We start from the raw sequence: 15,164 nt of genomic DNA, 5'->3' as shown, positions 1-15,164 counted from the left end.
CCTCAGGATTGCAAGTCTGTGGGTCATAATGCCTCACTTGGGGGGTGACATGGGTAGCCTGTTTGCTGCCCCCAGGCCAGCCTGAGGTGCTGCTGTATGACAGATAAGTGGTTCCCACACATCAAAGATGAACTTCTACAGGAGAAAGGCAGCAGTAATCAGATGATTCCAGATCCTTTCAGGCTCCAGTGCTGTCACTGCTACAGCAGGAGAAAGACTCAGGGAGAGGGAGGAGAGAACATTAGAAGGGAAAGGCAGGGAAGGCAAATGGTTTGGTATCCAATGCATGTTCATTTATTTTACACTTAGAAAAGAAATTGCCCTCCCCTCTGTCCCACCCCACCCCCCACACAAAGTGTCTCTTTTTACAAACATTTAAAAATTAAACCAAATGAAGATAGACAAGTTAATTTCAGTACAATTTTTTTTTCAGTGTAGCTGTCATAATTAGAGTTTAAATTTCCTACAAGTGACCAATGTCCAAGTAACTTATAGGGATATCCTGATCAACCAAAAGAAACTCCATATTCCAAGTTAGCAAATTCTAGTACAAAAATAGTCCATGTGTCAGAACAGCTTAGCTTTCACACAGGCTTCGGGTCCATCTGCCGACTGTGTCATCCCTAACGCTCCCAGGCTCTTGCTCTCACTAATGGCTCATTCATTACAGCTGAAGCAGCACAGCACCTGCAGTGGCAGAAGCCAGTGTCTACCTTGGGGTCAAGCTGGAGACAGGCTCAAGAGATCCCTGCTGGCCCCAGGGCAACAAGGCAGAGCCCCAGTCCCAGCCCCAAGTCCACAGCTGGGCCTATATGGAGGGACAAGCTACCCCCTTTTGGAGTCATGGAGGCCTGGGATATAGTCCATGTCCACCCAGGGAACTGGGCTAGTGCTGGTGCAGGACAACACATCTTCTGCCAAGGTCTCTCTTTCTACTACTGCCCTGACAGGTGGGGCTAGCCCCGGGCACCTGCCAGTGGCAATAGTGTGGTCCTGCCCTTGTAGCAGCTGGGGCAAGCCAGGACAGGCTACTTGTCTCTCAAGATGTCCAGTTGTTCCTGGCACTCAGTAAAGAGGCGCTGGAATCGAAGATTCTGCCCAATGACTGGCAGCAATTCCTTCAGCAGCTCCCTTTTCCGCAAACCCTGTGAACACAAGAGCAACAGTTGAGGGATATATTCGAGGGAGGTCCAGACTCTGGGGCCTTTTCTGGCTTGGCAGAAACTCTGCAACTTAAGCGCAGAGCTAAAAGGCAGGACCAGGTGAGTGCATATGAAGAAAGAGTAGCTGGAAGAGACAATGTAGTGCAGGGAAGGAGGAAAGAACAGGCTCTGTCTAGACCTACACTTGCTAAGAGAGTCACCACAAAACTTCCCAGGTAGGATTCTTAGAGATTTAACCTTGTAGGGTGGGGAAGGTGGCAGAGGAATATTTTCCTATTCCAGGCAGGGTAATCCTGTAGGGCAATCCTGGTTTAATAAGGCACACAGGGACAGTGGTGGTTTCTGGTGTTCTGCCTGTATTTCTTCCCCTGCTCCTGCTGGCTGGCTGCAACCGCCATTACTAGGTAGACTCCATTACAGGCCACAGAGTAAGTCTATAAAAATATCAAATGAAAACCAGTCAAGCAGATGGCATGTACCCAGTGAGGGCAGAGAAGGTCCAGAACTTAGGCAGAGAATGGGAACTGCCAGAGGCCAGGTCAGATCAGGGAGGCAACTCAAACTACCCTAGCTGATGAGGCAAAGGGAGGAGAAGCTGCATGAGTAATGGCTGGGGGTGGGTGAAGGACACCACAGAGTATTTGGGGACCTAGGTTCAATCCCCACCACATAGATATAGAAAAAAAAAAATCCCATTAACGTACCCTAAATTTTATTTTTGAAACAGGGTCCCATGCAACCAAGCCAGCCTTAAACTCCCTATGTTGCCAAGGATGACCTTAAACATCTTGTCCTCTGGCCTGTCACCCACGCACTAGGATTTACCATGACACCAGAGCTATAGCCTCAACCCTATAATATAGATTTCTTTAAATATACCCAAAGTTCTATTTAAAATATGAGTGTGTAAAGACTCCTAGAATCAGGAATCAGGCTCAATTGAAGAACATTAGCCTCGAATGTACAAGACTCTAGGCTTCATACCCAGCAGTCTGCAAAAGAAAACACATAACCACGAACACAGGAAGTTGAAAGTTAAAGACAGAAAAAGATGTTATGAAAACTTGACAAGGCACTGGGGTAACAGCTTGCTAGTAACATGTTTCACTCTGAAAGAAACACTTACAAAAGAAAGTGCCATGTTTGTAAAATGTCCTCTAAAGAACACCCAAAAATTAGGACTGTCCAACCTCATACAAACCTAGACAACAAAAAATAAAGAACACCAACTCTATTTGCAAATAACTGAGGCTAGTCTTAAACCAAACAAGACCAGTATAGAAATGAAAGAGATTCTGGACTGATGGATGTCACCATGAAACTACATGCACAACAAATCCCATATAAATTATTATCAATATTTTCTAATGGAACTATAACCAAGTAGGGTTTAATCCAGAAAGGGGGAGTTAATCAAAAATGTGTAACTTATTATATTAAAAGATTTCAAAACTGCACTGAAGTGCTTAGCAAAAACAGTAAGACAGGTGAGAAAGGTAGAACTGGAAAATAGAAAATGCTTACTTAAAAGGTGATTTTTTTTTTTTTTAAATCCACATCAAAAACAAAAGCAAAGCACTAGGGACAAGCTAAATAAAAATAGCAGATATAGTTGGCATACTGGCTAGTTTTGTGTCAACTTGACACAGGCTGGAGTTATCACAGAGAAAGGAGCTTCAGTTGGGAAAATGCCTCCACGAAATCCAGCTGCAAGGCATTTTCTCAATCAAGGGGGGAGGTCCCCTTGTGGGTGGTGCCATCTCTGGGCTGGTAGTCTTGTTTCTATAAGAGAGCAGGCTGAGCAAGCCAGGGAAAGCAAGCCAGTAAAGAACATCCCCTCATGGCTTCTGCATCAGCTCCTGCTTCCTGACCTGCTTGAGTTCCAGCCCTGAAGTGTAAGCCGAATAAACCCTTTCCTCCCCAACTTGCTTCTTGCTGCCATTCTTGGGTATGGCAATATGTCTGTAATCTCAGCATTTGGCAGGTGGGGCAGGAGGACTGCATGTTCTGGGCCCAGAGGTACACAGTGAGACCATTTCATAAGACCCTGTCTCAAAACAAAAACAGGTCAACCAGGGGGGGAAAAAAAGACAAAAACTAAAATTAAGTGGCACTATAAATCAAATAGACCTAAAAGTCATCTACAGGACATTCTACCTACACTAAAGAATACTCATTCTTCTCAGCAGCCCACAGAACTTTTTCTACAACAGATCACAGTTCATGAGAAAACAAAGCAAGTCTCAAAAAATATACGAAATTTCAAAAAATTCCTTGTATTCTGATCAAAACTGAGTAAGACTAAAAATTAATAGGAGAAATTACAGAAAATACAGAATAACAAAGATTAAAGTACATACTTGAATCATGGCTGGACCACCTCAAGAAAGAATTATTTTTAAATCCAAGGAATGAATGAAAATGAACATACAACTTACCAAAATGTATGAGATACAATGAAGGTAGTCCCAAGAGGGGAATTTGTATCTCTAAGTGCTCATATTGAAAACCAAATAAAGCATTGTAAGACAAGAACGAACCAAACCCCAAGTCAGCAGAAGGAAAGAACTACGGTCAAGGATACACTAAAAAGCCAATCAACATTCCCACAGACAGAGAGCTTAGTACTCTAGCAATGGTAACCTAAACAGACCCTGTAAACAGAGCCACCCTTCGATAATTGGAACTATAAAGGAGATAAAGTGAGAAAGAAGAAGGGGAGGGGGGTTTAGTCAGTTACTGCTACTAAAAAATTAGGTATCTAAATAAGATAAAGAACATACTGCACTTTTCCAAAGGGTTAAGAAATTAAATGCTAAAACAATCTAAACCATCAAAAAGACCTGCCTTGTAAAGCAAGATGAAACCACAGTCTGTGAACTCTGTAAGAGTATGTCACGAGATCAATAGGATATAAAAGTGTTACTTTATCTGTTCTTGGGGAACAGAAACCACTAAACAGTTAAGAGCACTTGCTTTTCCTGAGGTCCCCACATGACAACATATTACAACCATCTATAACTGTAGTCCCATGCCCTCTACTGTGTGCAGACATACATACAGGCAAAACACCTACATACAGATCTAAAACATAATTTGGGAGTGTCTTAGTTTAGATTTTATTGCTGTGAGAAGATGCCATGACCAAGGCTACTCTTATAAAGGACAGCATTTAATTGGGGTTGGCTTACAGGTTCAGAGGTTTAGTCCATTACCACCATGGTGGGCATGGGAGGCATGGTGCCATGCAGGAAGACTTGGTGCTGGTAGAGCCAAGAGTTTGAATCTTGATCTGAAGGCAGCCAGGAGGAGACTGTCTCCCACAGGCAGCCAGGAGGAAACTATCTTCAGCACTGGGCGGAGCTAGGAGACAACAAATCCCACCTACATAGTGATACACTTCTTCCAACAAGGCCACACCTCTGAATAATGTCACTCCCTATGGCCAAGCATTCAAGCAACTGAATCTATAGGTGCCAAACCTATTCAAACCAACACAAGGAATCTTATAACAGGTGAGGTAATATCTATCCTATGACATGAAGAGATTACAGCAAGCTATAAACTCAAAGCATAAACCTGAAACTCATGTCCATGCATATACACCATGCTCCAATTACAGACCATAAACAAACTCGGGAGGTAGTGGGGAGATAAATGTCTCTCAGCTCCTCTAGGACTTTCCCTCCCCACACCACCAGACAGGCTCTATTCCAATGTACCTCACAGACCTGCACAATTCCAGGACTTCTCTCCCATATCCACAAGGTAAACTCTGCCAGCTCCCATTACTGTCTCACTCCACAGGCCCAAGAGTTCCTCCAAGTGTTGCCAGGCAAGCTGGCTACTTCTGGATTTTCCAATCCTACCCCATCCCCTGCCTCTCAGAGTAGGCCTCCTTCTTCCCACCCTGTGAGCCACTTGTTCCCCTGGGATCTCACTTCTCAGCACTCCCAGACAGGCCCTGACTACCTGAACCTAACAGTCCTCCTGATTAATTCCTAAGATCTCTTCCCTCTAACTGCCAGTTGCCCAGAGCTTATGAAGGAAGAAAGCAGACATGTAGATGCAAGATACACCAGAAGGCAGCAGAGCAGAGGACCATCAAAGTATGTGATTCTCAATAGATGAAAAGGGGTACAACCTGCAGGTACAAGAAGCTTACAGAAGCTCAAATGGGTAGGACCACAAAAAAAAAAAAATATCTTTACAACATATTATAGATAAAACAATAAAAACATAAAATAAAGAAAGAGAATTATAAGCCACAAAAGAAAGAGGTGAAATTACAGAAGAGCCATCAGAATAATAACTTCCACAGAAAAAAATTAAAAGCCGGAAGGGACTGGAAAGATATATTCCAAGTTGTAAAATACCACAAATGCCAATACAGACCCAGCAAAACAATCAACAAATATTGAAGGAGAAATTAAAAAAAAAAATCAGTATTTCAGGACTACCTATCACCCAATGTGACAGACCCCTTAAAACAAAGTCTCCTTAGAAATGAGGCTCTCACCAGGTAAGCCCGACTCTCAACAAGAACTCAGCCTTAGTAGGGTCCTTTGGGGGATCCCTCCAAGAACTACAAGCACCAGAGAACCCTTGCCCCATGGGACTGTATTGTAAGGATGGGCCATGCCTGCCTTTGTCAGGAACTCAGAATGTGGGGTACTTGGGGTCCCTGAGATATCTCTCAGTTACCATCTGTATCAGTGCCAACCTCCATTTACTAATACACTGGACTGACCCTCTTCCTGGTCAAGATTTAGTTTCCATAGAGTTCTAGAGACATCAAGGGTGTTTCTTGGGTTGTGTATGGACCCCAAGGATGGAATGTGGGTAGATATCATTTTTAATAGTCATGTATTCATTACATGTGTTAAATGCATTTAGCTCATCAAAAAATATTATTAATAACTTAATAAATAATGTTCCTTAGAGACTTGAAAAAGCAAACTTACAAAATAGTATGACATTTTAATTGCAATAAAATTTGTGGAGTTACACTACTAGAAATAAAATATGTGGAAAAAGAAAAAAAGAAAAGAAAAGCAAGGACAAACCAAGCCAAAAACAGTGAACAGAAAGATATACTCATAACCAGGGCTGAAATTTAAATAAATATATAATGTAATATAAATAATATAATATAATCCAAATAATCAGTGAAAGGAAGAGCTGGTTCTTTCAAAGGATTAGCGAGATTGGCAAACCATCAACAACCGTGACTGGATAGAGGTTCCTCTGTCTCCTCTCAGCTGGAGGCATCTTTGGTTTATCTTGAAATTGATCCCCTACTTTTTCTATCCCCACCATAAAAAATCCCATGGGAAAGCATCCAACCCTGTTCTAAAAACTCAGGGTCAAAATGCCACAGCTACAGCTAGCTGCTTGCTTTTGGCTTCTGTTACACTACTTGCTGCTTTATTTTCCTCTGCAACTGCCAACCAGGATATAGTTTTTCTGTGTTCTTTGCTTTAAAAGCTCCTGTAAAATGCATTGAGACTGCTCTATGGTGTTTCTCTCTAGGCAGCTGCCAGCTGCCAGACAGTCTAACACAGACTCTCACTCAGTATAGACTTCTATATGTTGAGTGGACTTTAGGTCTCTATCTCTTAACATTTGGAGGTCCTACCAAAATCCTTTCTTGACCTTTACCAGTTTGACCAATCCCAAGGCCTTAGTGCAGGCCACAGCTGTTAGGGGGTACACAACCTGAGATGTTCCAGGGCTTCAGGAAAGAACTCATTACTTGCAAGCGGCCAGGCCTTACCAATGTCCTTGTATAAATTCCCTTCAGTGAAAGTCACCTGGTTTGTCACCTCCAGAGAAAAGTCTAATGTGCATTCTGTGTGCCTAAGAACTCATAGGAGAGGTCAGATTAGCAGCTGCCAGTCAGTGTGTAAGATCTGTGTGAGATGTCACCAGAGTCTCCAGGACTATTAAGGTATTTGAATGCATGGTGGCCACCCCAATTGGTCTTCATGTTGTTACTGTTTGCTCTTGTCCTGTCTGTCTCTGTCTCTTCTGGTCAGTCTCTTACTTTTCATTATGAATTGAGATCCAGAAGTGAAACTGTAGACAGTTCTGCTTCACAGCTCACTTCTTTAACTGTTTTCTCTACTATTTTTAGGAGGTGTGCAAAGACAGAAAGGTGGGCTCCTTTGGACCCTTTGTGAATTAGAGAGGCCCTCTTTTGACATTGAATGGCCATCTACAGGAACATATGACATCAAAAGGCTCAAGCAGTATAGCTGATGATCACAGGAAATCCTGGCACCCTGATCTATTTCCCTACATGGATGTTTGGCTAAGTCTCTTAAAACAGCTTCCTCTGTGACTTGGTGCCTGTTTGTTCCCTTAAAGCTAGTATCAAGATTCTGGTACCAAAACCCTAAAGGAAAAAAGCACCAAAATTTCTATCCAGTGACCCAGAGAAAGAAGAAATACCCATCCTTTGTCCCTGAGTGAAGAGTGACTCTATTCCAGGCCTAGGCCCCAGAGACCCTTTACTCTTTTCCCTCTACAAAAGCTCCCCCTAAGTTTGTATCTCCCCTGCATACCCACAGTGGCTCCCATTAGGTCCCCTATCAGAATCCAGCAGGTATCTCAATTACCACCCCTAATTCTCTGGAGTCCCCTGGCCCAACCCAGATCCTGACAGCTCCTGCTGTTCTTTCCCTCTGGCAAACACCTAGACTCCTTTTAGAAGGAGTTAAGTGAGAAGCTCCACCCATTTATGGTGTATATTCCCTTCATCAGTGACCTGTACAACTGAAAGTCTTTCCCCCCTTTCTGAAAAACCACAGGCTCTCAACTCTCTCCTAGAGACTGTTTCTTATATGAACCAGCCCAATGGGGATGACTGTTAACAGTTACTGGACACCCTGTTCACATCAGAAAGGACTGCATAAGGTTGGAGGCTAAGAAAGCAGTTCTGGGTCCAGACGGGATCTCTGGCTGATAACGCTTATCACATTAAGAGTGTGTTCTGGTCCAACCAACCCTACTGGGATCCTAACACCAAACAAGGTATGGGGGCACGAGTCACAAGTTAGACTTTCCTGGCTGGGCTCTGAGCAGCAGTGAGGAAGCCCACAGACCTGTTAAGGTAAATGAGGTCATACAGGGGACCTCAAAGCAAAGCACTGAATCTCTAGAGTACCTCCTAGAGGCTTACCGTGCCTATAAGCCCATGGGTTCTGATGCACTGGAGAACAGGTGGGCACCTAACATCTATCACCTAGCCAGCCGGAACATTAGAAAGAAGCTACAAAAGTCTGAGGGATTTGTAGGTGTAAGCAGGTTCCAGGTTCTAGAGGCAACTCAAAAGGTGTTAATAACAAAGAACCTGTTAAGAGCCAAGGAACAAGTCTAGTGGTGGCCCTGTGAAAAAACCCATATATAAACTAGTCCAGTGCAGGAGACAAGTAGGCCACCAATGAGCCTACTGTAAGGACAAAGGACACAAGAAAAATGAGTGTTCTAATAGGAAGAAAAACAGTGATGCAGCCCAGGCTCCTATGCTTTAACCCCTTGGAACCTAGGTTAACACTTACAGTTGGGGGGCAAAGCAGCTGACTTCTTAGTACTGGGGCAACATATTCAGTTCTTACCTGACTGTCCCTACCACAGTAGGAAGAGACATTTTACATAAACTGAAAGTTACCACCACCTTCTTTGATGATGAGACACAAACTTAGAGACACCCAGCAAAATTTTGATGCCTTACCCCCTGTCAGAAGAATATAATATCCCCTAGCTAAAAGTCCTGTCCTCAAACAAAATGTACAGTTGTTGGACTACCTTTTTCTTTTTCTTTTTCTTTTTCTTTTTTTTTAATTTGACAACAAAAATTCCTGGGGGAATAGGCAGAAACTACCCACTAACCCCAGGAGTGGCCCTACACCAAGTTCCTTTAATTGTTCAATTAACCAGTTCAGCTACCCCTGTCCAGATTAAATACCATCTGTCTTAGTTAGGGTTTTACTGCTGTGAACAGACACCATGACCAAGGCAACTCTTATAAGGACAACATTTAATTGGGGTTGGCTTACAGGTTCAGAGGTTCAGTCCATTATCATCAAGACAGGAGCACAGCAGTGTCCAGGCAGGCATGGTACAGGCGGAGCTGAGGAGTTCAACATCTTCGTCTGAAGGCTGCTAGTGGAAGACTGACTTCCAGGCAGCTAGGGTAAGAGTCACACCCACAGTGACTGGCACACCTACTTCAACCAGGCCACACCTTCTAATAGTACCACTCCCTGAGCCGAGCATTTACAAACCATAGGTCGTTACCTACAGGCTGGAGAGATGGCTCAGCACTTAAGGGTACTGACCTCCCTTCCAGGGATCCTGAATTCAATTCCCATCAACTACATGGTGGCTTACAACCATCTGTAATAGGATCTGATGCCCTCTTCTGGTATGTCTAAAGATGGCTACAGAGTACTCATATACAATCAATCAATCAATCAGGCTAGCCACCCAGTGACCCTGGAAGCAAAGGGGAGAATTGCAATCTATACTGACTGGCTTAGAGAGATAGGCATCCTGGTGCCCTATTAGTCACACTGGAACCTTTTGCTCCTGCCTGTGAAGAAACCTCGGACCCCTGATTATAGACCTGTCCAAGATCTGAGAGAATTAAATAAAAGGATCAAGACCATCATCCCATTGTCCCAAACTCAGACACTTTCATGAGTCTGATTCCTCCAGACGAACAGATGTACATGCCTTGGATCTGAAAGATACGTTCTTCAACCTCCCATTGCCAAAAGTGAGTCAACTCACCTTTGTGTTGGAATGGACAGAACCACAGGGAAGATACAGTGGGCAACTGAGCTGGACCAGGTTGCCCCAAGGATTTAAAACTTCTGCAAGCCTGTCCGATGAGGCACTAAGTGCCAACCTCCTGCCCGTCTGCCTGGTTTCCCAGAATCATATTCTTACAATATAATCTATGAGTTCTTACAATACGCAACCTCCTCCTAGCCTCTCTGAAACTGAAAGAGACTGTCTAAGGACCACTGCGGGAAGAGTTACAGACCCGGGGTTACAACTTTTTACATCAGAAGCTACCTATCTCAGCTGCCACGGAGGCAAAAGGAGCTGGTCTAAAAGTAGGACTGCTGCCTGGGATCCTTCAGATCCCAGCCCCAAAGGCCAAGAGACAGGCTCGAGAATTCCTAGGTGCAGTTGAGTGTCACTGCCTCTCGATACCAAGGCTCGCTTTATTTTTCCTGCAACAGCCAACCAGGACGTAGTTTCTGTGTCTTTGCTTTTAAAAGCTCCTGTAAAATAATGCATTAAGGCTGCCCTGTGAGAAGTCTTTCTCTCCAGGCAGTCACCAGCTGCTGCGTGGCATAATATAGACTCTCAATTGGGATTCTGATTGTGCTGAGTCACAAGACAGTGTCTAACAAAACAAAACAAAACAAACCAAAAAGACCCAAATTAAAAAATCTGACAATCAAAGGAGAGGCAAAACAACAGAAAACAATGACATTCAGAAAATGTTAATAAAGACATTTTAAAAATCTATTCCACTATGTTAGAAAGTCTAAAAGAAATAGACTAATTTCTAGACACATACAGCATAACAAAATAAAACCAAGACAAAGTAAATAACTTAAAAAGATCCATAGCCAGCTGTAGTGGGTTTGCCCTAATGCTGCTTATATTCTAATTTTAATTTGGGTCCTCAAAATTGTTTGCATGAGAGAGTTCCACATGAAAGATACTGAGGGACCCTGCCCCCAGTTAATTCTGACAGGTAAATAATGCCAGCCGTCAGCAGGGCAGTGCAGACAGAGGCAGGACTTAAGGATTCTCAGGCTTGGGACTAGGAGAAGAAGGGAGGAGATCCACCATGCCAGTAGAGTGTGGAAGAGAGAAGAGACACCATGCCTGAGAAGAGTGCAGGACAGAGAGACATGGCCTCCATGTGAAGGAGCTGGGAGAGCATGGCCCAGCATCGGCCCAGTTGGGCAGTCCCCTGGGTCCAGAGCAGCCAAGTAAGTACACAGAACTTAGTAAGTTACAGCTCAGAATTATCAGCAGGAGGTCAATTCTCTCAATAATGGAGGCTAGGCAGCTATTGTGCTGATTAAGGCATATCAAAATATAAAGGCTGTGTGTGTCTTTCATTCAACAATGTAAACCTTTGGTGTGGGTAGTGAACCTGCTGCCAGGATTAATTAATTAATTAATTAATTCAACAACCAGCAACAAAACTGAAACAGTAAATCTCCCAACTAAAAAGGTCTAGTACCTGAACTCTGAAGAACCAATATCAACACTAGTGAAATTACTACAGGACATAGAAAGGGAAGAAAAACTTGCAAACGGTTTTTATTGGAATCAATGTTATCCTGATCCCAGATAAAGACATAACAAAAGAAAATGAGGGCTGGTGAGATGGCTCAGAGGGTAAGAGCACCTGACTGCTCTTCCGAAGGTCCGGAGTTCAAATCCCAGCAACCACATGGTGGCTCATAACCATCCGTAACAAGATCTGATGCCCCCTTCTGGAGTGTCTGAAGACAGCTACAGTGTACTTACATATAATAAATATATATATATATATATATATATATATATAGAAAATGAAAGATGATCTTCCTCTGTCCCTAGAGGTGTCCCTGTCACCTTGACAGACGACTCTCACAAGGAGACACTCAGGTTGGGCCTGGCAAGGTTATGCCCAAGATGACTCCTGCCTAGCACCATAACGCATGAGCATAGAACTCCTGAGACGACCTCAGACACCAGAGACCCCCAGGTACCACTAATAGGAAACAGCAGTGATAGAGAAATGGAAGAGAAAGAGAAACAGAAGAATGTAGGCACAAGGAAGAGTCAGAACTGGCGAATTCAGGGTAATGAGTGACAGTCTGATGTCAGTAGCCAGTGATACTACCTGGGACCATGCTCCTTACCTGTGCTGCCACCAGGGACCATATCTGGATTCTTGGCCCTGAAGAGCAGGGGTCTATTAACCACCAAAGACAAGCTAGACAACCCTGGTCTGAGCTGCCACCCAAGGACATGTTAATATCTGAGAGCTATAAAGAACTGGTGCTATCCCTCAACTAGGCATTATGGGAGAGTTGACCCCTCCCCTAGTCAGTTGCAGAACTCAGGAGAGCAGCCCTGCACATTGTGGCAGTTGCAGGTGAGCTGGCCCTACAACTAGTTTGCTGTGTGATGATGTAGATAAGGGAGAGATACTCTCCTCCCCACTTTTCCCTCACCACATGCGACAGGCATGAGACCTGGCTTTGGGGTCATGAGAGCAGGAGAACTAGCCCCGCCCCTCACCAGCTGCAGCACTCAGGAGAGCAAGTACTGTACCTCACCCAGGGTCCTTGGTGGTGGTAGTGCTTGTGAGCTGGCCCTGAAGGTGTAAGCATGGGAGACGTGGTCCTGCTACTAGTCTACCAATCAGTGACATAGGAGTGGGAAATATGCCCCCTATGCCTTACCACCTACAGCAGACCCTGTGCCTCCCTGGGCAGCAGAATAGAGCTAACCCTGGATGTACGGACTGCGGGAGAGCTGGCCCTGCCTCTTGTCTATTATACAGTGGCATTGGCAAAGGAGAGCTCTCCTCCTCTCCCTTTTGCCCTCACCACCAGCAGAGGGTGGGAGAACTGGCTCCAATGGGGTCATAAAAATAGGAGAGCTGGTCCTGCCCCTCACCTGCTGCAGCACTTGGGTGAACGACCTGAACTCACTTGGGCAGCACAGCAGAGCTGACCCTGGATGTGGGGGTTGCTGGTGAGCTTGCCCCAAGGGCATAATAATAAGCCCAGGAGAGCTGGCCCCGTCTCTCTTCTGCTAAGCATTGGTGTGGATGAGAGAGACACCCTCCTCACCTCCCTCATCCCTTGACATCTATACCATACCAAGAATGCTGGTAAGCTACTTCTCTCAGCACAGGTGTGACTAGCACCTACTGAACTCTTGCCCAAATGTGCAGTGCCAGTAGGCCAGTACCCCACTGACACCATGGTTCAGGTAGGCAGTTGGATGCCTCATGACAATAACTCTCAAAGCATTCTTTGAGACAGGGAAAGATAATCTTATTTTTTAAATTCTACCATTGTGATTGTGATGTAATTCTTGTGGCAAGAATGAAAAAAGCACCCACCACTACTGTTGACTCCCATTGACTTCCAGTGGAGCAGTGAACTGGACCCAGCAAGTCCTTGCATATTTCACGGAGGCGGTATTCAAACCCTAGTCATAGAAAACAACAGCAACAAAAACAGGAACACATTATTAAAAGAAATGAAAATCAAAAATATGCTAAGTTGTATACAAATTCAACCCGAATGAATAAATATTTTATTACCTACTATGGGCAAAACATGTCTATTTCTATTTGAGGCCTAGAGACCCATGAATAGTTTCTCACTCATTCATCAGCCTCTGGACAATAGGCAACATCCTCCCTGTCTTCTGGGCACATGTAATAAGACACAGGCAGCTCTATGATGGAAAATCGTTGGAAAACGTGGGGAACTGGTAGAAGGAGTGGGTTAACAGGGTTAGCAGTGTTTGAGAGAAGAGACTCTGCAGCTGGTGTGATGAGATTAGAAGTAGGAAGGCAACTTCAAAAGGAAGGGAGCTGACTGGGAAGCTAACTACAGAATGACAACTGAATATGGCAAGATCAAGGAACACCAGCACCATAGTACGGGTGATGCTACCAGAAAAACTATACACAGAGTTTTGGGTAGCGCTTGGACAGCTAATGCCATAGAGACTGGAAAAAACGAACAGGATGAAGCTAGAATCTGAAAACTCTGAGAAATAGTGTCTCATGTAGTTTAACACATGGTTCCCCTTCTCACAGACAACAAAACAAGGGGAAAAGACTGGACACTAATGTACTATTCAGAGACAATGAATAGGCACATGTAAGTGAAGAGTCCAGACGAGGCAGAGCCTCTGTGATACGTAAGGGTGAGTTCTGCTCAACACTCGGGAAGGGGCAAACCATTTTTGAGGAATAGGGTAAATAACCTAAAGACAAAGACATGAGTGACATATCCAAGGTATGAGGATCTGGGAGTTCAACCTGCTTAGGAAGGCCAGTGACCACAAACTAAGCACAGAGTCAAAAGAGTCAAAGAACAAAGAGAGTAAAGTCTACTGTGAATACAGGACTTTATAACATGCGCCTTTACACAGTGTCAGAGATAAGCATGAGAGACTAGCTCTTCAAGTCACCTTGTAGACACTTGGTATACTTTTAAATCTTATCAAAATGGGGGAGGTGATAAAGGACAAAGCAAAAGACAGGCAAGGCTTTGGAGAAGCCCTGGGAGCAGAGTTGGGGCTATGTGGGTCACAGGAGAGCTTTGGGGGGTGGGGGGCAGTCCTGTGTCATACACTGGGAATCAAGCTCATGGGATAGGAAAGGCTAGTAAGACAGAATGAGAACTTGCCCACCAAGGATTGAGAGGTGCTGGAGGTCATTGCACAGTCCTCTTCCAGAACACCCTGCTCCCTGCCAGGGAAGCTGCTAAGAGCACAGGCACTCTGAGAGCCCTGATGGGGTAGGGGTGGGCTGGAGAGTCCAGGGAGGCAGTGAAGAGCATGCATGATGTTCTAGCAAGAAGGGTTCAAAGAAGAGAGAAAAATATTGTCAATAGACACCCTTCCTTAGAGTAATCTTACCTTCATTCACAAGGTACCGAGCATAAAGGAGGAGCCAGTGACGATACTCGTGGCTTGACTGCAGGGTAAGTGCCGCAGCAACCTGGTTCTCTAGGTAGGCCAGTGTGGTCTCCTGCTGTACCACATGAGGCACGGAGAAGAGCCGGGCAGCTTGCCTTCCAGAGCTATAGAGACCAGCAAGGCAGGCACGGTAAGACAGGGTGTATACTACAACGGTGTAGAGGGGCTGCTCTGTGTGTCCCAGTGTACCAGAGAGGAGACAGAAGGGTGGAGGGCAAATAAGTTGCTCAAGGCCTCCCAACCATCAGT

The 15,164-nt window shown here is 44.6% G+C and overlaps 1 protein-coding gene across 3 annotated transcripts in view; it reads right to left on the bottom strand.

Moving 5' to 3' along the window:
- Nucleotides 1-271: 271 nt before the first annotated feature.
- Nucleotides 272-15,164, bottom strand: part of LOC110330006 (protein HIRA) — an 89,492-nt gene continuing 74,599 nt past the window's right edge. For 2 of the 3 annotated variants that reach the window (XM_029544343.1, XM_029544344.1), the window contains 3 exons: nt 14,856-15,019; nt 13,321-13,409; nt 352-1,145 (listed from right to left, as the gene is read on the bottom strand). In XM_029544343.1, the coding sequence (XP_029400203.1) occupies nt 1,029-1,145; nt 13,321-13,409; nt 14,856-15,019 (370 nt within the window). In that variant the 3' untranslated portion in view covers nt 352-1,028. Of the gene's footprint in view, nt 1,146-13,320; nt 13,410-14,855; nt 15,020-15,164 lie in introns of all 3 variants that reach the window. The other variant, XM_021209940.2, reaches the window with a different exon arrangement.

The sequence above is a fragment of the Mus pahari genome, chromosome 12 (assembly GCF_900095145.1).
Source record: "Mus pahari chromosome 12, PAHARI_EIJ_v1.1, whole genome shotgun sequence".
Taxonomy (NCBI): domain Eukaryota; kingdom Metazoa; phylum Chordata; class Mammalia; order Rodentia; family Muridae; genus Mus; species Mus pahari.
The sequence above is the reverse complement of the archived record's forward strand: the minus strand, read 5'-3'. Positions and strand labels throughout refer to the sequence as shown.